At 41.3% G+C, this 22,060-nt stretch overlaps 3 protein-coding genes across 6 annotated transcripts; 2 read left to right on the top strand and 1 right to left on the bottom strand.

Annotated features, from left to right (window-relative positions):
• Positions 1–464: 464 nt before the first annotated feature.
• On the bottom strand, positions 465–9,393 carry hspa4l (heat shock protein 4 like). 4 transcript variants are annotated; one of them, XM_069536524.1, is made up of 20 exons: positions 9,251–9,393; positions 7,793–7,960; positions 6,795–6,852; positions 6,575–6,715; positions 6,327–6,449; positions 6,144–6,243; positions 5,461–5,594; positions 5,137–5,381; positions 4,958–5,034; positions 4,710–4,861; positions 4,509–4,615; positions 4,199–4,332; positions 3,605–3,801; positions 3,318–3,392; positions 3,039–3,185; positions 2,392–2,517; positions 2,176–2,283; positions 1,893–2,012; positions 1,407–1,568; positions 465–1,313 (listed from the first exon to the last, which is right to left on the bottom strand). In XM_069536524.1, the coding sequence occupies exons 2-20, from the start codon at positions 7,897–7,899 to the stop codon at positions 1,125–1,127; spliced, it is 2,502 nt and encodes an 833-aa protein (XP_069392625.1). In that variant the 5' UTR covers positions 7,900–7,960; positions 9,251–9,393; the 3' UTR covers positions 465–1,124. The 4 variants fall into 4 exon arrangements, with proteins under 4 accessions (XP_069392625.1, XP_019940529.2, XP_069392624.1 ...); XM_020084970.2 differs by lacking the exon at positions 9,251–9,393 and adding an exon at positions 8,070–8,201; XM_069536523.1 differs by lacking the exon at positions 9,251–9,393 and adding an exon at positions 8,062–8,171.
• On the top strand, positions 8,732–11,735 carry chmp3 (charged multivesicular body protein 3). Its single transcript, XM_020084568.2, has 6 exons — positions 8,732–8,902; positions 9,422–9,482; positions 9,865–10,044; positions 10,170–10,291; positions 10,440–10,554; positions 10,700–11,735. Exons 1-6 carry the CDS (start codon positions 8,858–8,860, stop codon positions 10,837–10,839), a joined length of 663 nt encoding a protein of 220 aa, XP_019940127.1. The 5' UTR covers positions 8,732–8,857; the 3' UTR covers positions 10,840–11,735.
• A 991-nt stretch (positions 11,736–12,726) lies between these two features.
• On the top strand, positions 12,727–20,917 carry reep1 (receptor accessory protein 1). The gene is made up of 8 exons (XM_020084622.2): positions 12,727–12,884; positions 15,093–15,165; positions 15,271–15,347; positions 15,485–15,605; positions 16,006–16,119; positions 16,368–16,527; positions 18,056–18,336; positions 19,881–20,917. The coding sequence occupies exons 1-8, from the start codon at positions 12,853–12,855 to the stop codon at positions 19,950–19,952; spliced, it is 930 nt and encodes a 309-aa protein (XP_019940181.2). The 5' UTR covers positions 12,727–12,852; the 3' UTR covers positions 19,953–20,917.
• Positions 20,918–22,060: the final 1,143 nt, after the last annotated feature.

The following is a 22,060-nucleotide window of genomic DNA, read 5'->3' as shown; positions in this document are numbered from 1 at the left end:
TATTATATAATAATTATAATAATAATAATTATTATTATTATTATTATAAATCCCAGAGTCCAAGTTCTATTTTCTGCTAAATAGTACAAATTCTCAGTCACACACTCAGATGTGTTTGTCTTTATGAAGCGAGAGTAATGTCATGATTTTTTCTTAGTGTATTTAATTCATTTTAAACAGGAGGATCCACACATGATGCCCTCAAGCTTCATTTTCTGTCTGTGCCCACAAATACCTGTAGTTCTTCTTTGCAGACAAGTGCAATTCTTTTCAGTTTCATAGGCCATGAGCCAACCAGTGTCATAATTTTTTAAAACAAATCTCAGTATATAACCTCCACTGTGCCTCCATTTTTGAGTGCCATCCCATGAACCTGACATATGATACAATAAAGACTCAGCAAATTACTTTCAGGTTCAGCTGCTGAAAATCAAATATCTTTCAGTGTAAAGAAATGTTGTCACTTTGAGATTAAATATATTTATTTTATCGATCTTTAAACCCCAATAGAAAAAGCAAGAAAACAAAAAAGAAAAAGCCAACCATTCATTTACTAAGATATTTGATGTGTCAAGCATTGCTGTTGTTAATACTAGGACTGTTTTCTTTATGTACATGCTGGCTGCTTTTATTTACTAAAATAGTATTTACAGTTTCTAAACATGAACATCATTTCAAACTCATTGAATTCAAATATATATAATTTCTATTATTGCATACATACTAATATTTCCTCAATGATTGCACAGAACAATTTATTTCACTTATGAGTGAGAGGATTAACTGCTGATACTGGAAGTTTATGAGAAACATGGAATGCAAACACAAAGCGCACCTTGCTGTACGGTACAGAGGAAACAGTTTTTACGTCAGGTTCAGAGTTTAATCTATTGCATCGTTCTTTCATTTATTAAGTAAGAGAATAAATCACACCATTGTCACACATGAGGATGAAAGGTTGAGAAGAAAACCCTCAAAAGGTCCAATGAGGGGCACAAAAAAGGAATCCACAAAGTGGCTGGTGAGGTTTGAGGTATGGTCCCAGGTATCAATGTTTCTACTGTCTAAATGGTCAGTTGTGGTAAATGCAGTGATGGAGCCAGAGTTTGCCCCAGACACAGATCTCAGTCCACCTCCATCTCTTTCGTGCCAGGCTTTGTCTGCTGGCTTCCCTTTGCGTCTCCCTTCCCCTCTGCTCCTTGCTTGGCCGTCGGGCCGTTATGAGCGCCGCTGTTTTGGTCGTTGACTTCAGGGGCCTCCTCCACTGGGGGCTTTGGCCTGTTGATCACTGGGTTACACACGTCATCCAGTTCCTGGTGAGTGCAAGTGCAGAGTGTTGTTGGCAAAAGATTTTAAAAACAGCGGCTCTCATCACTTCTATGGGAAGAAAGACTTCATTCACATACCTGTATTTTGGCAATGATGTCTGCTACTTTAACGACGGGATCTTGAGTTATAGCGAGCTTGCTCTGTGAATTCATCTTGCTGTTCATCCATCCCATGCTTTCATTCACACACTTCTCCACGGAGCTCATTTCTTCTGCTCTCAAGTGTTGATATCGCTCATCCTGGGAAAGAGATTGTAACAAGAAGATGATTTTACAGGTCACTTCATTTGGTAGAACTGGTGAATGAGCCTGTTGTACCCACACTAAGGCCTGTTAGGGTGTTACAGATGTTAATCATCAATATATAAGTGGTTATATCTATGAAAGTTTTAAAAAAAAGCATTTGAGGGAACACAAAGTCAGATAGACAGCAAAGATTGAACAACACAGACCACTGTTGTGAATATCTGAAACCGATTTGTACTGCGACACTTTGAGAAAAAAAGTTGTCTCATTGTATTTTTTATTACAGGACAGTGTGTCACGAGAAAAACAATAACTCACCTTCTGCTTATATGAATCCACAAACTTCATGTAGAGCTGCAGCTTCTTTCCCAGCTCCTCAAAAGCCCTGGGTCTGTCCTCTTGCTCTCTATGCCGATCCTGAATGGGTTCACCCAACCTCTGCAAAAATACATGATAGTCAATCTCCCTTAAAAAACTTTGACACCTTTAAAATGCCTCAATAGAGCCTAGTGAGATGATAAATCTTTTTAAAACGAACAGTTTGCAAAAATCATATCTGAACTTTAAAACTGACATTTTCTTGGAAGACATAAAAACAAACCTTGAGGGCCTCAAGCTTCTCCTCATAGACTTGTTTGGGTTGATCCTCACCGTCCTCATACAGCCAGTTCTCTGTGTCCTCCAGCATCAGTGTCAGACGGTTACTGTCCTGTTAGTGAGGTTCAAACATAAAACAACATGCTCAGTAAAAACAATGATTTACTTCACTACATCAGGGTGACTAATATTATTAATGTAGTAAGAAAGCAGCACCTACCTCCTCAGTGATGTACTTTTCATACACCCCACACAGTTTGTCCCGCAGATCGTATACATACTCCTCCACTGCATTTTTAGCGTCATTCAGCTCTTTCACCAGTTTGTCCTGAACAATCATCTGACGCTGTGAGAAAAAAGCATGCAAACACGCAATGGACAAAATAAAAGGTCTGATAACATTAAAGAAGTAATAAAATATAATGTCACATTCACAAACCGTGCCATCAAAACAGATCTCAGAGTTTAATTAACACCTTTATGACAAAGTGCCAGGATACCGATTTATGAAAAAGGTTATAGATTTGTAATATATTTATTTTGTTTTCACTAATATATTTGCAGAATTTGATTAATTAAGAAAATTGTTTTGGCCAGTAGGTCACAAGTGGTTGTGATTACAAAATCTAATTTCATCTCAAAATCTGCCATTAAGACAATTAATAAAATTAGATATAAAGACACCAACCTAAAGCTGTTCTTTATCCTCCCATATCTAAAACATTTAGTTAAGAGAACCTTAGAATTCCAGAGATTTATTAGCAGAGGGCAAAATGTGGAGCAAGCTATTCCACTATAAAACACTTTGTCCATTAGTGTTCAGGTCATCAGCATTTCAATCAGACCACAGCTCTACTTTTCTCTTACCTCATACTCCACAAAGTTATTAAGAACGTCACTGTCGAGCTGTCGAATGTTGTTGGCTGCGATGGGAAGATCAACACTCTTGACCTTGGCTTCTTTGGGCTTACTTCCCCCAGCTGCTGGATCCTGCTTTTCCCCTGAGGAACCCTCCTGGATAAGAAACCATTGAGACAAATCAGACCTTTTAACCACAAGCCTAATATAACTTACCCTAGAGCATATTTATCTTTTTTTTGGCTTCGAAAAAATAGAAGCGCAACCCAAACTTCAAGCTCCACTGACCTTACAGCTGGAACTATTTTCATCATTCTGTTGATCCCCCTGGCTCTGACCTTCCGGGTCCACCTGCATTTTGGTCTGAGACACAACACGCATTCAGCTGATTTTATTTAAGCCTGGTTACTTGTAGTATTGTAAGTGTTTTCTCGAAAAAAGCAATGGAAACAGATGATTTCAAATGATTCGATGTTAAGGCGATGAAGAGACTATTTCACTGTGGATCAACTGGGGGACTGACACCCTGACTTTGTCCTCACTTAAGCAGCGTGGACAAAATAAAATCACTTTACCTGATCCTCTGCTCGGCCTTCATTCTGCACCATTGGCTCTGACTCGATTTGCATGTCCTCTCCCTCTCCTTTCTGCTTCTCGATCAGAGAGGCGCTCGACACACTGAAGATGCCGTGGACATTGACGCGAACTTTGACCTTCACTTTAGAGCTGTCTCCTTCTGGCTGCGGAACCACATTCTGTACTGAGAAACATCCTGGTGATGGATGGAAAGAAAACAAATGAGTGTTTTTTAATAGCTGTGATCATAGGATCTCAATATATTCCCCTGAACAGGCAGGCTGTTGATGGTAGTAACTGATAATCCACCTGAGAGTACACACCCTTCACACACGTTCACACAGACAGGAGCCATCTGTGGTAGACTGTGCCTTATTCCTAATTACCATCTAGGTTGTAGATTCCCAAAGGGACTCAGCCACAATGCCGCCCTACCTAGAAAAGCTTCTTAGGACAAATGCACCAGTCTCCATGATGGAAAGGCTACAAATCTGCATAGTTTTACACCCTAAAATCGGTGAATCTGCACTAAAAAGTGAATCCCTAACAAGTATTTTTATCTTTCAGAGATTAGAATGGGATCCATGCAGTACCTATCCTGTGGTCTGGGTACGGGAGCTCTGCAGGGCTGCTGTAGAAGGCTTCAAGGTTGAAGGGCTCCTTCTTGTGGAAGGTGATTACTTTGGAAAATGGAGCAGCGTGATTCTTACTAAACACCTCACACTCGCTGTAAATGAGAGAGAGAGCAAAGTCAGACTGAAGGTCAACACAGTTAGCACACAATGTATCTTCATGCTGGCTGTCGTAGCTTGGTTTACTATGTAGAGCAATGACTGCAGAAAAATACACCGCTCAATAACAACATTAAAACATATTCCCTCATATGGTTTAATATGTCTTTACCTAAGTCCATCCTCTGTTGGTGATTTCCAGCGAAGAGTGATGGGAAAGGGAACCACATCAGTGATGGAGAATTCGCGCACCTTAAAGGCTGGAGACAAGATTGCGCACTACACCCACACGTCACACACACAGACACACATGTACTGCATTATAGTACACTGAAGAGAAATATTAGCAATCCATTTGAGGGAAGAATCAAACCTGAAGTGCACAGCCTCTAGCTACAGCTTCATCTGCGTTGAGTGTGGTGCTGATGTCTTTGCAGAAAAACTTTCCGATCCGCTCTTTAATCGCCGGGATTCTCGTAGCTCCTCCAACTAGCTCTATTGCATAGATGTCATCTCGGCTTAGCTCTGCCACGAAACACACACAGGACTTTAGTTTCTAGTTTTTAGAATCTCTTTATATGTTTTTTAGGGACGAATACATTTCAAATGTGAAAGACATACTTGATTGTTCAAGCGCTGCTTTCAGTGGCATTTCTACCCTCATCAGATATTGAGCACACATGTCTTCAAAATGGCCCCTGTAGGATACAAATGGAGAACAAAAGAAACATTATATTGCATTGAACTCACACTATGGTTATATGTGTATAAGCATTAAGAAGAAAACAACACATTTGTACCTGTTCATCCTGCTAGAAACATCAATGTCATTCATGAAGCACTCTATGTTGAGAGGCAGGTCGGAGGAGTTGGCACTCATGAGCTTCTTCAGTTTCTCGCACTCCTGGTGCAGCCGCAGCAGAGCCCTCGGGTTGTCCCTCACGTTGAGTTTGTACTTCACCTTAAACTCATCGCAGAAGTAATCTACCAGCACCTCGTCAAGGCAACGGCCACCGAGGTACGGGTCAAACGCCGTGGCAAGGACCTGACCAGAGTGACAATTAGCTTGGGGTTTAAAGGTGCTGGTATGGATGGATCAAGTTGGGAAAAGATTGAATGCTAACCTTGAGTTTGCCTTTGTTGAAGGCTGTGATTGAGACCTGGAATGATGAATGTCCCATGTCCACAAACACCACATTTCTAGGCCGCTCTTCTGGATTAGGAAGGTCCTGTTTGTAGATCCCATAAGCCAAAGCCACTGTTCCAAAGAAACAGTGTTTTTATTATACGTTTAGAGTAAAACCAAGTGCTGAGGTCCTGTTCAAACTGTGAACCTATATATTTTACTAACATGATATGACATCAGCAGAGGTTGGTACCATTTAAAAACTTAAATGAGACATATTAAGCTAATATTCAGGTCCATAATCTTAATATGGGTTATTACTTAAAGGTTTACATATTACATATCATACTGTTTATTGCTGCAGCTCCTCTTTTCAGCCTCTGTCTGAAACACTTGGTTTTTGCTCCTGTCTCTTTAAGGCTCCCTCCCCATGAAGCCCAGTCTGCTCTGATTGGCCAGCTGGCCCACTCTGTTGTGATTGGTCAATCGCTCTCAGCATATGTCTGAAATGTCCGTTTCTGCTCTCACTTTACCAGACTTTGCTAGGAACCGTTCCAGACAAGATAAACTGAAAAAGCATAATATGTCTGCTTTAAACACAAAAACTGTGACGCCTTCCATCTTAGTCCTGTGCAGCCTTTCCTGAAACATCACTGTTACAATTCATTCATGAGCACTGACCTGCGGTGGTGTCATTAATTAGCCGTAAACAGTTCAGCCCTGCGATCTGGGATGCATCCAACACCGACCGTCTTTCCGCGTCCATGAAGAAACTTGGGACCTGTGAGGCAGAGCACTAATCAATGTGTGTCACTGAACCACAGAGTGAATTACGTCGATGGTCTTCTGTCTTCCATCACTCACTGAGATCACACAGTCCACCACTGGCTTCTTCAGGGCGCTCTCTGACGTCTCCCTCAGCTTGGTGAGCAGCATCCCTGTGATCTGCTCAACGGTGAAAACCTTGTCTTCGTCCAAATAACGCACCTGCAAGCACGACACATTAAGACGTCTGTAAATCTGTGAACATCATGGTCAGCGTCTTGGCTGAATTAAATGAGGTTTGTGATGACAGCGCAAAACAGAGCATGCTAGTTTGCGCAGTGCTTCACCTTAATTCCAGTGTTTCCATTGGCCAGTTTATGTAAGCTGTAAGGCAGTTTGGGTTTTTCCGCTTGAACAAACAGGTCATCAAATGCTCTGCCGTGAAACTTTTTGAAGCCATGGACTGTATTTTTGAAGTTCGTAATAATCTGCAATAAGAAAATACATTTCAGTGTGTAACGTTGACGTTATTACACAGATAAGACAAAGACAAATGGATGATCTTACTTGACTCTTTGCTGCATTTCCAATCATACGGTTTTTGGAGGCCAAAGACACACAAGCCCTTGATGGAAGACAAACACACAACAGCAAATTAGGGACGCCACAACAGAAATAATCCTGTTATTGCAACAGATGTGGCAAATGTGACAAAGCAGAACTGTAACAGACAGATGTCGGGGGATGATGGGCGGATTTGGATCTGGGATATACGAAAGGGGAGTCTGAGGGAGAGCCACAAAACTAGGGCATTGAGACGGAACAGCTCGCCTCCCAAAGTAAGCTCATCCTGAGCAGAAAATAAATTACTCAAAGGCATCTCCTTCTGCTGCCATTATACTTCAGCAGACAAACACAAATCATTGTACTGACAAAGATGTATGTTTCTGTTCACACTGGCAGTGACAAGTCACTCCCTAGTTTCACCTTGCCACAAAAATATCCCTCATCTTTTAAAGGTGCACGGCTTATCTACCGCAAAAAAACACATCAACCTTCAGAAGCAGAAATGTCTCTGTACTGTGAAATAAGAGCATTCATTGCATCCTCACTAAATAAATAAAGCCATGCCACTATCATGACGCTTGCATTTCATTCCTGTAGGAGCTGGTCCTGGAGGGCAGCATGGATGTGGCCTTTTTTTCTTAGTAGGCCTTACAATCTCCGTGTCAATCCATTTTCTTTTATTCTAGGATATCAAGTCAATAAACATTCTTGGAGTTGCTGATCAGGGTCAACTGTGACGCGCACTGCAAGGGGACATGTCAGGTGTCAGAGAGAGGAGAGGCTCGTTTCTCAGAGCGACACGTTGACCCGCAGTAACCTGCTGTGACGGTGAATCAACCAGGAGTCACAGGCCTCATCACCATCGCCACCGTCATGCCCCCTGCGGCCTCCAGCGCTCAGCCAGTGCGCCTCCAGACGCACGCGTTGCGTAACAAACTCTCATCCAGACCGCGACACACTGCGATGATGGTGATGGTGATGTCTGTCAATGTACTTACGGCGTGCATCTGTCACTGTACTCGTTGGCGATGGTTTCGATGCCGCCGCTCCGGGCCACGGCGATGTAACAGTTCTGGAAACCCACATCGATGCCGACCACTGACATGTCGAGCGCTCTTTGGATTCACCTCTTCCAAGTTACGCCACGCAACGACCGCACCTGACACCTATGAGAACAAATGTATATATGTATAGTTAATGTGTCCTTCTGCTCCTCCTCTGCTTTTTGGGAAATATATACGCGGCAGCTAGCGGAGAGTGCGCTGACTGAATTACTCGCTGTTATGTAAGTGCGGCTGTTTATAGCCAACTCGTAGAAAGACGCTCCCGGGCGGCGGTGATGCGCAGGGCGGATTCTCCCTCTGCTCCGCGGCCTCTACGTCACCCAGCGGCTCCACCACACGGATGCTCCCGGAGCCCGCCCCCGAGCGCATCTGATTGGCTACATCGCACCCATCGCCCTTACGTGATTGGTGCGAGAGCCAACCGATGACAGAAGAATCTAGAACCCCCTCCCCCCCGCCGCCGCCTCTGAAAGGGTAATACGTCACAGATAATACAGGCACGTTGCCCCCAGTTTAAAGGGATAGTTCACCCGAAATGAAATTCACTCATGATCTACTCGAAGTAAATGGTGACCACTTCTTCAAACATCAAAAACAACATGGTGCCTTCATACTGCTCCTGTGTCGTCATCCAAGTGTCTGGAAGCACTGACATTTAATATACACCATGTTTTTTACTGTCCTCTGATTTCCATCTCCGGAGCCACATTCGTGTGAGGAATACACACACCATGTGCAATAATATGTGTTTAGCTTCATATTATTTTCAATATTACTCCCATATTATTTAATCCGATTATCAATGCCATTACTACTTTCTATTGCCAGTTTCAGCACAGACCCTCACTTGAACACTTGTTTCCTCGCTGAGGATGCTGTTTTTTCATGTTGGGACGCAGCCTCACGGGCCAGAGAACAGGAAGTGCCAGTCTCACAAACTGAGCTAACCAGCTAGTTTTAGTCAGGTAGCTTAGCTCGGTATTGAACCCTGCCGCCACCATGGGACTGTTCGGCAGAACATCTGAGAAACCACCCAAAGAGCTGGTGAGTGCTGACAGCTGAGGACCTCCGCTGTCTTTCAGGGTGTCCTCCTTCGAGAGGGAAGAAGCGATTACCCTCAGCTAGCCTCGCTAGCGTTAGCTGTCACTTTAAGTCAGCTTATTTCAAACTGTTGCTACTTTCGCTGATTGAATGTGAGACGATGTGCTCGTTCGAAATGACCCAACAATCCCTGACACGCTTAGTTACATCACCACTAATGTATTTAAGGTTACATGCTTATTTATAGCCGCCATCATCCGAGATGTTTGTGTTATTTTGGTGTGTGTGTTGAGAGCTGGCTAGTTAGCATGTAAGCTAGCACAAGTGTACTGTCAGCCAGTGTAAACAAACCCTGATTTGTCTCGCTCCAGCCGGTATCGTGCCGTGTTGCACTTTGGCTTTGATCATCTTCATTGTCGTTTGATTGTCGTGTTACAATTTGTGTTGACATGATCATTACAAACGTACTGTATCTGTTGGCGTCACGTTAATACAACCTGTAGCAACACTGTGTCATTTCAGATCACTGAATGGTGTCAGAAAATCAGGAAGGAAATGAGAGTGATCGACAGACAGATTCGCGGTAAGATACAGTCAATATATCATGCCAGCACCACAGAACAGCAATACATATAAATATAGATATTGTCTCAGTCATTGATAGATCTACTTTGACTCAGTGTCAATTAATTGTCTTGAAGCAATAACATGAATTACATAAATAATTGATTGTAATTGTTATAAGCTTGAAGAAGGGGGGGGGGCACTTTATTGAATCACAAAGATGTTAAAGTCAGTATTGTTTAATGAAAAGTATGAATCACTTTTTATACATGAAGTCTTGAGTCATAATTGGACTTGCTGAGTAATGAACAAATGAATGAATACTTACTCCCTGCAGTCAATGACTTAATCATTATCATCAGTTTTTGTCTTGTTTGCACTGACAACCTCTTTTCTTTCAGATATTCAAAGGGAGGAAGAAAAAGTAAAGAGATCTATCAAAGATGCTGCCAAGAAGGGGCAGAAGGATGTGTGTGTGATTCTCGCAAAGGAGATGATCCAGTCGAAACGTGCCGTCACGAAACTTTACGCTTCCAAAGCCCACATGAACTCTGTGATGCTCAGTATGAAGAATCAGCTCGGTGAGTTTCCGAGTACAGCAGCTGTTTGTCATCTTTTAGTCGGCGTTGTCATCAGTAGAATGGTTTGTGGTTTTATCAACTCGTTCATGTCTGCCGGTGAAGAAAGTGTATTTGTGCATTTCTAGCTGTACTGCGTGTAGCTGGGGCCCTGCAGAAGAGCACAGAGGTCATGAAAGCAATGCAGAGTCTCGTCAAAGTCCCAGAGATCCAGGCCACAATGAGGGAGCTGTCAAAGGAGATGATGAAGGTCGGCAGCAGCATCCAACATACATAGATCATGTTTACAGTCAAGTTACAACAAGACGTTTAACTCTGCAGCTGACTCAGATCACGAGCAAAACTTTCTGTCTTACAATAGAAGAAGTTGCTAAATGTTGCTCATGTTGATATTTCAGGCTGGAATCATTGAGGAAATGCTGGAAGACACATTTGAGAGCATGGAGGATGGGGAGGAGATGGAGGAGGAAGCAGAGGCAGAAGTTGACAAGATCCTCTTTGAGATCACAGCAGGTAACATTTTTAGTTTAAACAGTACATATTTGTTTCCCTGTTGTACAATAAAGTGTTTTGGTATCAATCATCTGAACGACAGATGGAATTAAACTGCAGATTAATAACACTGAAAGCTGTGTCATATTTGTATTTGCTGTGTTAGGTGCCCTTGGCAAAGCACCAAGCAAAGTCGTTGATGCCCTGCCAGTAATGGAGCCTGAAGGAGCCACTGCGGCCTCCGATGAAGAATCCGAGGAGGACATTGAAGAGATGCAGTCCAGATTGGCAGCTCTGAGGAGCTAAGGTGAACTGTCACTGATGCATTCAACTAAGTTTGCTCACTCCATAAAGGACGGAGAGAACTCTGGTGTAGGGTTTACAGTGCTGAGCATCCTCTGAGCTTCGTATTATTACTATTATTACTAGTCCACATAATCAGTTGGGATTAACTTTGTGCTTTGGAAGTTAATAACTTAAAAATGTTTTTTTTATAGAACAATTGGTCTGCTAGAAGAAAAGGGGTGTTTGTTTTTGTTTTTTTTATCATCAAGGCGGAACTCCTTGGTAAGTCTTTATTATCCAAAGTCAAACAGAAGGTTTAAGGAAGTGTATATAATGTAAGTATGAAAAGCCTGCTGTGCCTACAGTGCTTCATCATATTCTTCTCCCGTCCTGAGTTATGGACTGGTGGTGGAGGACTTGGGTATTTATGATCCAAACAAATAATTGAATAATTGTTGATGAATCCACCCTGCACATGAATCACATCCTGGATCATTATTCAGCACTATTTCTTATCTCTTAGATTTTGGTTTGTAAGCAACAGCTGTTCTACTGACTAGTGCTGGAATTGTCTGAAACACTATCGACGAAGGGTGGATTTCTCTTTGATTGTTTTATTTCCTGTACAGTCTAAAGGTGTCTATGCTATATGTGGTCATACATGTGAAAATACACTTGTCAGAAAAATGCACGCACATTGCCCTAACCCATTCTTTGCATTTACATTCTGCGTGTTAAATGTTTTGACTTTCTGTCATGGTTGAGTTCCTTCTCAGCAGGAAGAGGCAGAGGAAATGGAAAAGTTGGTCAGTGCAGAAGCTTATGTATCGTGGATATATTGTGTGTATAATTTTTCTATGTGAATGAGGAAAAAAAAAAAAAAGGAAATAAACTTTAAATAACAAAGGTTGCAACAAGAATGTATTACATCTATTTCTATTGCCAGTGTTGATCACACTAACTTTCTGCACGTTTAGCCATTCAGCATAACAATAAATAGATACTAGGTCAGTTAGGGAAATCTGAACCTGCTGGTTTGCAATAGCTCACTCAGCAGGTTAAAAACTGTACTGCACGGACACTCTCAATCTCAGCCCAGACCTCAGCAGCTGTGAAACCAAACCGTACGATCAGGAACAACTTAAATGACGTCATCTTTTGGTCGTGCATTTTGGGTCACCCTTGTTTCGAAGCCATTCCCTCAGCTTTAACACTGACAAAAGGATTCGATTTCGACCAGCCACAGCCCCCCCTCAGCGGCTTTTTGTTGTACTGTAACAAAACCTTACCTCTGTTGCCGGGCTCCAGTATTTAGGCCACAGGCCGGACAGTGAAAAGCTACTGTGGCTCCAAAAGGTGCAGCTGTCCACAGGTTAGTGACCACAGGGAGAGACATTTCTAGACCAGGTCAATTCTCATGGCTGAACATTTTGGTTCAGATTTCTGTCGACATCGTCTACTGGGATTAGATTTCACAACATTCACAAAAGAGTGTTTGACTACTCACTTTAAATGTCGTGTAAATTCAGTGTAAATATATAAGTGGTGCAAGGTTCAAATGCAATGTATTTTTTCAGTAACACCAAGTGGCAGAGAAATGGACATTTAATAAATTTACTTAACATCCACTTTCAAAATGTTTAAACCAGAGACACTTACAAAAACCTGGGGAGTTCCTGGATGTCATAACAAATAATAACGCTGCTGTCGTACTGGTGCGCTGTGCGTCATGGGATTGGTGGGTGGGTGACATGGGGTCCAAAGGTAAATAATATCGATTATCAATAACGCCCATCAGTGCCGTGCATAGATCTTATATCTCTGCGTGAAAGACTCATCTTCATGCCGGGTGTCGGTGTCGTCTGTGCAATGCAACACTGCCATCTATGGGCAACAGCCGTGCTCCGCTCACTCACTGTTTATCCTGCATCACGTTGCCTCCTGTTTGCGTCCGGACGCATCCGCCTGGACGCGCCTGTCATCTGGAGGAAACTCCTCCCCGCAGACAGCGCGTCCTGTCGCCTCTCCAGCGCAATGGTCTCCTGGATCATCTCTAGACTTGTGGTGTAAGTCTTTTTTTTATTCTTATATTTTGGAGGATTCTACAACATATGTTCTGCCTGTAATGATGGATTTCAGCCCTGGTCGTCGCAGGTGTTGGAGCCGCTCCATGGAGCTGCGCGCTCTTCACGAGCCTCCTCCACCTTAATTCAGTGTTTTATTCCAGCAGAATCAGTGTTCAGGGTGAGAGGGGAGCAGGTTTGTTTTTGACTCGACATCAGTGGGATTTCCACTGGATTGTACTTGGCTGTGTGAGCAGGAATGCTGATCCGGGCCTGTGGAGCTTGTCTGTTTCCAAACAGCGCTCAGCAGCCTGAGACTCTTTGTGTTTATCAAGTGCCGCTTTTTGAAGATAACAAAGAGCTGACGTGGTGAGCAGGGGAACATATTCATTATCATCCATGACATTATAATTTATGAGTCACTGCAGAAAAAAAATCTGAGGCGTCTTAGAAGCGTAAAAACGGCAGGAGCAGGTACTGGGAGTGGATCTATATCCTCTGTTGATGTCCCATATTGGAAAAGAAAAACAAAAGGGATGGGTCTTGCCTTCTCGGGTTACAAAGCAAGAGTTCTTCATGTATTAACACATGCGAATATATCCCGGTATGTCTCCTCATGGCTCCAGAGATTAAACGGTAGGATCACATCTGTCACAGTATCTACATGTACCTGCCCAAAGCATGAATCAGCAGCGCCATTGCAGAGCGTGTGAAGTGTACCAGCAGCAAGGCCCAACCTCAAAATAGTGAGGTAATTAAATTTAGATTGCAAGATCTTGTTACTTGAATTGGGCCTCCTTTGCTCTGGCTGCGTGAAATGTGCTCATATAGGTTGAGTTTAGGTTTAAACCTCCAAGAGAAGCCTTTGGGTGTGTAGTGCAGAGCCTGACATTTATTTCAGAGTGTCCTTGTTGTCTCTTAACTCTGAGAGAGCACAGTTAGCTGCTCCAGGCCTCAGTGCTGCAACACGACGTGGCTCTGTAACATGAGCAGGTCACAACTCACAGCTGTTGCCTGACTGTGGCACTTGGGTGCATGTCTCCCCGCAGCACAGGTGTCTGCACAGGAATAGAAATGTAAAGAAAAGGGAGGAAAACACATGGAAGGCAAATCTGACCTCATGTCACCTGGACATCATGTGCAGCCATTTCAAAAAATTGACTTAAGGCATGATTGAGTTCATGGTTTATAGGAGGAAAGAGCTGCAGCTCATTTTCTGATTTACCTTCATCTCACCTGTCAACCTGTCCGTTGTATCACATGTGCAGCTAAGAAGACTCATAAAACTGTTGTTCTGCATAAATACATACATGCATGTACTGTATGTTGATGTTTGACAAATTTACAAAGTCAACTACTGAACAATTTTACATTTCTGGTTTCAAATACAGAAAAGACAGTGATGAACCCACTGACCAACTGAAAAAGATATTGAATATATTCAATAATTGTGCTTAATCCAATATATATGCACAAAGACGTGCACAGCCCCAATGGGTTTATAAGACACCGAAAACATTTCATTTCATTTCAAAAAAACATTCTGCCTTAAAATCTGCTTTAACAAAACTTCACCTTCACCTGAAGCACAACTCCAAACTTTCAGAATTGGGGAATAAGGTTGTCTGAGACAGCGTCTTCTTTTATTATTATTTTATTATGAGTACCATTATCATTTGTCTTGTTGTGCAGTACTTTTGGTTAATAGGTGCTTTATAAATAATGTTATCATTATAGTCATCCAACCAAAAGAAATCAGGACAAATGGAGGACATTTCACCCACAAGAACGTCTCATTTCCTCACTAACACAACAGAACAGTAAAACAAAAAAATGAACCTTGTTCTCCGAGCTCACTCATCGAGCACAGTCTGTGTTCTTCAGGAGTGGAATCAAACTTGTCGGTCTCCAGGGCTGGTGTTAACATATATGTGCTCAGATCTTTGTCTTTTGTTTAAAGTATATGTCACATAAGATTCTTCATGATAGTTATTCCTTATAGTTTGTAATTTGGGACAAATGCCACGATATATGGCATCTAAATATGAGAAACATGTTGCTCATAAATATCCATAATATCCCATAGTGATGTTGTCCACATCCTAATTGATTGTATTTGAATCCGTCTCGGTTTTATGCTCATGCTCGTTTGAAATATCTGTCGGATGCAATGTCTTTGTTTGTTGATGGTTGTTACTCTCTGTCTTTCAGACTTGTGTTTGGTACACTATATCCTGCGTACTCCTCTTACAAAGCTGTGAAATCAAAAGATGTGAGGGAATATGTGAGTATATCATTTATACTTTTAATTCTTATATTTTTCCTCCACATCGTCCCCATAAATAGGATCCTACAATGTGTTTTAACTCATTTCTTTTACCTTTTATAGGTGAAATGGATGATGTACTGGATAATATTTGCCCTATTCACAACTGTGGAAGTATTTACGGATATGTTTGTTTGTTGGTAAGTGACGCCAGATGTTTAATGGATTTGACCGTGGCGACTACTGTGTTTTTATCACATAACATGCTTGTGTCACGAACATAAAGAAACCATATAACATCATTTTGTTCTGCTGCCATTCTGTGTGTCCATTCCAGGCTTCCTTTCTACTATGAGCTGAAGATAGCGTTTGTGGTGTGGCTGCTGTCCCCTTACACTAAAGGCTCTAGCGTGCTATACAGGAAGTTTGTTCATCCCACTCTTTCCTCAAAAGAAAAGGTGAAGTCCCATCCTTTGTTGTCACATTTTCAGGGAAAGCTTTAGGGAAAATATATTCAGTCTGTGCTGTTTGAGTCAGTCTGTGTGGTGTTTGTGACTGATTTAATGCTTTTCCACAGTCCAGAGAACAAAAGTGCCTTTGTGCCAATTCACTTTTCCACTTCAGCAGTTAAAACTTTGCTGGACAGGGGGGGAGAAAGTGTCACTGTGTTCTTCCATCTCTCTTTCCTTCTACGTGCGGGTCAGGAAACAGACGATGTTTTGTGAGGATCAAAAGTCAGAGAATTTGATTTTGCAAGTCGAGCGATTTCAGAAAGGCCCGGTCGACTCTGCATGAAATGAATTGCACATTACAATGAGAGATAAATGTGCTCATCATGTGATTGTTTCATTGTGTCAGGACATCGATGACTACATCTGCCAGGCCAAGGACAAAAGCTATGACACACTGGTGCATTATGGGAGAAAGGGGCTAAACGTTGCGGCCACAGCTGCCGTCATGGCTGCATCAAAGGTAATGCTGAGTCTGGACATTTTGTTGTGTGGTGACCTGGGGGGGGGGGGGGTACAGTAGAGGGTCTTTGTAGATAATGGTACCGAGCCTGTTATGTTGTTTGCTTCTCGTACAACGAAGCAGGTCTATTGAGTGATGTTTCAAAGTAGCCTGATGCCAGTATTCAATTATTAATGCTCTTAAAATGATCCATGCTCTGAACATCTCACATTGATGCTAAAATAAATACCTGGTGTTTCCTGTCCTAGGGCCAAGGAGTCCTGTCAGACAGACTGAGGAGTTTCAGCATGCAGGATCTGTCTTCCTACCAGTCGGACCCCGACGACAGTGGCCCTGGGACCACACAGTCCGCAGCAGCACAGCATCGGACCAGAACTATGATGCGCAGCAAGTCGGAGAGCTACAAGGGTGAGGAGACGGTGAAAAGCATAATACAGACTGACTTTATCCAACAAGATGAAAACTGTGTTGAATATATAAAACTAGTTGATCAAAAAGAGTTAAGGTGCCAGTTGTCTCAGCACTTTAGCTACGATAGCCATTATGGTGTAATATCAGGGGCCGGCTAGGTTTGCGTCACGCAGATTATCATGTAGATTTCTGTCTTCCTGTTCAAGCTTGTTTAACCCCACAGATATTGTTCAGTGCCCCTGCCTTCCTGAGTAGCCCCCTGCCCTCTCTCCTGTCTTCCTGTTTGGAGTAGGCCCAGCATCAGAGGCCTGCCAGGCTAAGCATCCTGTGATAACACTCACATGTAGCTGCGGGGGCTTGTTCCTCGTTCAACATCATGTGGAAACAGTTGATGTTTGTATTCCTCAGGGTCTGACTGTCGTATATTATTTTTCAGATCATAATTGCTCTATTGTGAATAGAATTAGAAATAACACTTAGACACAGTTTTTAATATCAAACAGAAATAGCTGTACATTGAAGGCAGGGCTAACCGGGAATCCTGCTGAGAAAACTTGTGTTGATATCTGATGAATATTTGACTTGTTTCATTAAATTATTTTCATAAACAATTTATTTATGTACCCCATATTCACAAATGACAGTTTGTTCAACATTCTTCATCTTAAACCCTCAAATTTAATGAAAAATCTGGTATTAGTCTATATTTTTCTCATTGTCAACAAAGGAATATGTTTTAGTCCATCTCTCAGTGACAATCTCACCCTGTGGCTCTCACCTTGCAATGAGCTCTTTGCCTCCTACTGAAGATGTTAATCTCAACAAATGTATAGTTTAATTTTTAAATATATAAGTTATATATAAGTTTTGTAAAAGTTGCTGAAACTACTTTCAGCTGCAGATTCATCCCTTTTTTACACATTAGTTTTACATGCATTATATTATAAATAATTATAAACAAAAAGAAAACACGAATATAAAACTACGTAGAACTTACATTGTTTGCATTGTTTATCCTGTAAAATAAAAGTTTTCATATCGGCAATAAATGCAGATATCATTATGTCTGTGAAAGATTTCTATTGATCAATACATCGGGTTCTTATTAGAACTGTCCCCACTTAAGAAGGAACATAACACCAGGTCACATTCAAGAGACAAAGTCCTTTATTTGCAAAAAATGGCAGAATAGGGGAAAAAACAAAAAATAGATAATAGAATAAAAGTAGACATACATTTGCAAAAGGAGCAGAGACTTAATGAGGACAGCACTATTATGCTTGTTTGCGCTAACACTTAAATTAGTCTCTGCCTATCACCACTTCCTGTTTGGCCTCTGCTCTGCGGCCTTCAGAATGATGATGCATTGTCATATGAAGTTTCCTAATAATAATCCCCACTGACCACATCTGTTGCCGCACTACAGCAATTAAACAGACGGCCTCTGACTCAGTAGGTCAGACAGGATTCACACATTGTTCAATGTTCATCCCTTCCATCGACCTTCTCTGTTTTCGTGGTGCAGGGCAGGATTTTGACGTATCTGAGTATGAGGTGTTGGGGTTGGACCAATGGGACTCCAAGGAGTCGCTGTCCCAGACCATTTCACCCTCTGAGTCTGAGTCCACACCCGTAACGCTCTCACTGACAACCCAGTCCACCCCGCCCTCCACGCCCTCTCAACCTCCCACGCCCCCTCCACCTTCCACTCCCCCAGTTCCGGAGCAGTCAGAGGAGGTGGGGAAAGAGGTGCAGGCAGGCCTGAGCTCTCCGCAGCTCAGGCTGGTTAAGAGGAAGGCTCCTGAGGTATCGCGCCTCGTCACTGTGGCTGCCCAGCTGCTGCCTGATTCTAACTGCCCCTTGAGAGTGGTGATTTACTCACTGATTCCCTCATCTCTGTGGATGTGTGGCTAAATAAATCATCATGGTTCAGCACATATGTAAAAATAGTCTGCCTGCTAATTAGATTTTCTGCATTGATGAAGCTGAATCATGCATTAACTTTAGTGCAAATGAATGTGTGATCTTGCTCATGTCTGATTTTAACGACTCACGTTTTTGGAAATGTGGCATGGGAAACATTCCAACATGGATTCCCTTCCAGTGTATTTCACCACTGGTAATAACTTCTGTTTTGAAAGTTGGAAATGGTTTTGCTGAATCTATCCCCTGAATTAACTGATATTCATCCATACATTTCAACATGTAATGTCAGTTTGTTTGGTGTGGTGAATTAAATGAAAAGGAAGAATCAGCAATATTTTATATTTTTCTCTCTGTCAAACCACATGAAAATACCAAAACCAACAATTATTGCAATGGCACTCAGAAGACCACATACCTCGCCAAGGTCAAACACTCCTAGTCATGAGTGTCGACTTCTTAGACACTATAGACACAATAGAAATATAAATTAAGAAAATAAAGACAATAAGAAGTGGTCTGATAAGCTCAAGTATTTATTTGTCATGAAAATATTTCCATAAAGTGAAAAGAAAATCCGCACCAATTTAGTGAGGTCTTCTCAGACGCCTGCCCCAAATGAGTTTTCTGCATAATCCAGAAAAAATGAACAAACACACAGACTCTGGTAAAACATTAACTCCTTGGTGGAGGTGATTACTTATTGTTTGTGTAGCTAAGGCCTGATCCTCAGAAGCTCATCCTTCCATAGACATTTGCTGTTGTTGGCAGACGTGTTCCTTTATTGTGATGAACATGGGCTTTGGAGTTTATTAACTCTGCCAAGGAAGTTATGTTTTTGTCTGAGTTTGTTTATTAGCAGGATTACACAAAAACTACAAAACAGACACAGTGTGCGTCAGGAAAGACTCGATTACATTCTGGGGGCGGATCCACTTTCTTTAACATTGGGAGATTTTATGACATTTTATGATATGTCACTGATTTTCAGATTCAGTTGATTTGATATTGATATCTATGAGTGTTTGAAACCCCTGAATTCAAGGGGACTGTTGGGCCTTGGCAGAGGAATGTGTTCTACTTAGTGCCGTGCTATTTTTGAGATGCACCACCCTGCATGTGTATTTATTCACTGCTGAAAATAGTCCCCAAAAAGTACTCCTTACACCTGTTTCATCAATATTTCCTACAATCTCTAATGTCTCATCTTCAGAAGGAAACAATGGGTTTGAGGCTGAGAGCTGCAGCCAAGTTAGGTTAAACAAAGTATTGTTGAGATATGTTTGAACACATTGTTGGTTTTGGTCTTTTCATGGGATTTGCTGAAAAAAATATAGAATAATGTCAGACGTATCCTTGGTAAAGTGTTGGGCTGTTTGCAGCTGTTATCTGACTCTGCTCTTATCTTTATCTGTCTTCCCTTCCAGCCTCCTCTTAGAGTCTTAAGGCCTCTCACAAGATCCAGGAGTGCTCTTTCTTCAAACAATGAAGCCATGTGAAACTGTCCTCAAGACGACTCCAGCTGCCTTCGCTGCAAGAAGTAAAAAAAAAAAAAAATACTGAATGGCCAAAAGCTACATGACTGAAGCAGCCTTGCTTTGGAATAAGGTATTACCAAAGTGACCTATGATGATCCCTCTATCTGTAGTGTATAGCTTGATGCTCCTGATCAAACAGGTGAGGTTGAATTAAGAGAAATGAGTGAATGGGCTCCCTGCTGATAGACACTTTTTTTTCATGTGTTTATGTACAGTTTGTGTGTACCTCATCTTTCTGATTTAATGGTTCTTATATATCAGGTTTGGGTAGGCAAGTGCATGAGTGTCTTCCCAGTCATTAGTCCACTGTTTGTTCAGCAGAATGTACTGTCACTGAATCCTACAGCTGGTTTTGAGAATGACGCGGTCACTCTTCGAGAATATGTTAAAAGCCAAGGAAAAAAAACAACTTAATCTGTTCTGGAGAAACATCTGCGAGCAGCTGAATTCTGCACTGATGAATTATCTTATCAAGATTTTGTGAAATCAGCCAATTACCTTAAAATGAAAAAATATAAAACTTACTTATTGAAGAGTCAGACAGCGGTGGTGGACAATATTCTGTTATTTACCTCTATATTAAAGCCTTAAATCAAAAGATAGTAGAGATGCAAAAATAAATAAAAAGTCTCTACACATGTTGTGACTATTTGTAACACATATTCATTCTCATTAAACTATCATGTTTGCACTATGTCTAGAATTTAAATTACTACCCTAAATACTCAATGAAATGGCCAAAAGTTACATAATAATCATAGTAAATTAGTCGCAGATTATTATAAGTAATATAAAAAGTTACAGTTTATTTCATCTGTGGTGAAAGAAATAAGAAGTAATGACACCAGTTTCACATAAAAAAAAGAAAAAAAGGTCACGACCACAAGAGTTTTTGTCAGTGGAGCAGCCTTTTTTTTTTTTTTTTTTTGACAATCTACTGTTAAAAATAAATGATTTGGCAGTTTAAGGCCAATTATGAACACGTCACTTTCAGCTGTAGCTGAAACGGACAAGAAACAAATCGATATTTACTGTAAACAAACATGGTTTATTTTTCCATGTTTGAAATCACTGTGTAATGTTCTGTCCACTGAGCAACACTAAACCAGACGATCTTAACCTTCGACCTGCTTCTGCTCTTTTTCAAACTCACGAGAGAGAGACTGTGTTTGTCGGTTTGCAGGTTTACAAACTCACCTTTGAGTTCATGTTGCACGGTGACTCCTCGTATGTTTTCACCCTGTACTTTTATTCACTGAGCCTCAATCATAGCAGCGTTTTACACGACGTGACACTGTGCCGGTGGGTTCACGCAGTCGATTTTTGATTTTCATCATCGTGTTGGTATCATTCGAGGCGGATTGAAGTTTGAAACAAAAGCTTCTCAGGTACAACTGTTCTGTTTACAGGTCATTCACTCTGTTGTTGTAGATACACTTGTTATGCACATGAAATGTTCTTCTAATGGAGAAAAAACTGATGTGTTTCAGCGTTAGTATTATTAAGTGTTAGTGTTGGAGCTGATTTCCTTCCATTCAAATAATGCAAAGTAAAACTGAAAAAAAACATGTTGCTTATCAGATTTGTAAACTTGTGCAGACGGATACACTCAACATTGCATGACGTTTGTTATTAATTTGTAGGAAAATTGAATCAATGATTCATTTGGTGTGAAGCTGTTGGCCTCTTCAGATGCATTGCTGGTAAACAATTACTCATTAATCTTTTGTCATTGCTTTACAGAAGGATCATGAAATGTTATGACTAAGTTGGCTATGCATACATTCAAATAACATATGTCTTACTTACTGGTGAATTTGCCACTTTGACTTTTTGATGAAGAGACCCCACTTACTAAGATATCCTAAGAATTTTTGTTCTGGCAGGCCAGAATGTCGAATGACTTCAATTTAAACTTGATTGTTAAATATAAACTAAAAGCAGTAATGTGATGACATGATGGTTTATGGCTGTCAGTTGTTCCACTGGATTCAATATTTCTGTTTAAATCAATTTACAGTCATTAAATATCAAGTAAAAGTTGACTGTGTGTCTTATTTCTACTAAAA

Source organism: Paralichthys olivaceus, chromosome 12 (assembly GCF_024713975.1).
Source record: "Paralichthys olivaceus isolate ysfri-2021 chromosome 12, ASM2471397v2, whole genome shotgun sequence".
NCBI classification, from domain to species: domain Eukaryota; kingdom Metazoa; phylum Chordata; class Actinopteri; order Pleuronectiformes; family Paralichthyidae; genus Paralichthys; species Paralichthys olivaceus.
This window is presented reverse-complemented; position numbering and strand designations above follow the sequence as displayed.

What these genes read in the sequence shown, in the direction of transcription:
- hspa4l (XM_069536524.1), bottom strand. Translation starts at nt 7,899, where the DNA reads ATGTCAGTGGTCGGCATCGATGTGGGTTTCCAGAACTGTTACATCGCC. An exon ending in TGGTGGACTGTGTGATCTCA is followed by an intron (nt 6,244 to 6,326) that starts GTGAGTGATGGA and finishes TCTGCCTCACAG; the next exon opens with GTCCCAAGTTTCTTCATGGA. An exon ending in ATAACTTTGTGGAGTATGAG is followed by an intron (nt 2,518 to 3,038) that starts GTAAGAGAAAAG and finishes TTTTTCTCACAG; the next exon opens with CGTCAGATGATTGTTCAGGA.
- chmp3 (XM_020084568.2), top strand. Translation starts at nt 8,858, where the DNA reads ATGGGACTGTTCGGCAGAACATCTGAGAAACCACCCAAAGAGCTG. An exon ending in CAGTATGAAGAATCAGCTCG is followed by an intron (nt 10,045 to 10,169) that starts GTGAGTTTCCGA and finishes GTGCATTTCTAG; the next exon opens with CTGTACTGCGTGTAGCTGGG. An exon ending in TGTCAAAGGAGATGATGAAG is followed by an intron (nt 10,292 to 10,439) that starts GTCGGCAGCAGC and finishes TTGATATTTCAG; the next exon opens with GCTGGAATCATTGAGGAAAT.
- reep1 (XM_020084622.2), top strand. Translation starts at nt 12,853, where the DNA reads ATGGTCTCCTGGATCATCTCTAGACTTGTGGT. An exon ending in ACGGATATGTTTGTTTGTTG is followed by an intron (nt 15,348 to 15,484) that starts GTAAGTGACGCC and finishes TGTCCATTCCAG; the next exon opens with GCTTCCTTTCTACTATGAGC. An exon ending in CAAGTCGGAGAGCTACAAGG is followed by an intron (nt 16,528 to 18,055) that starts GTGAGGAGACGG and finishes TTCGTGGTGCAG; the next exon opens with GGCAGGATTTTGACGTATCT.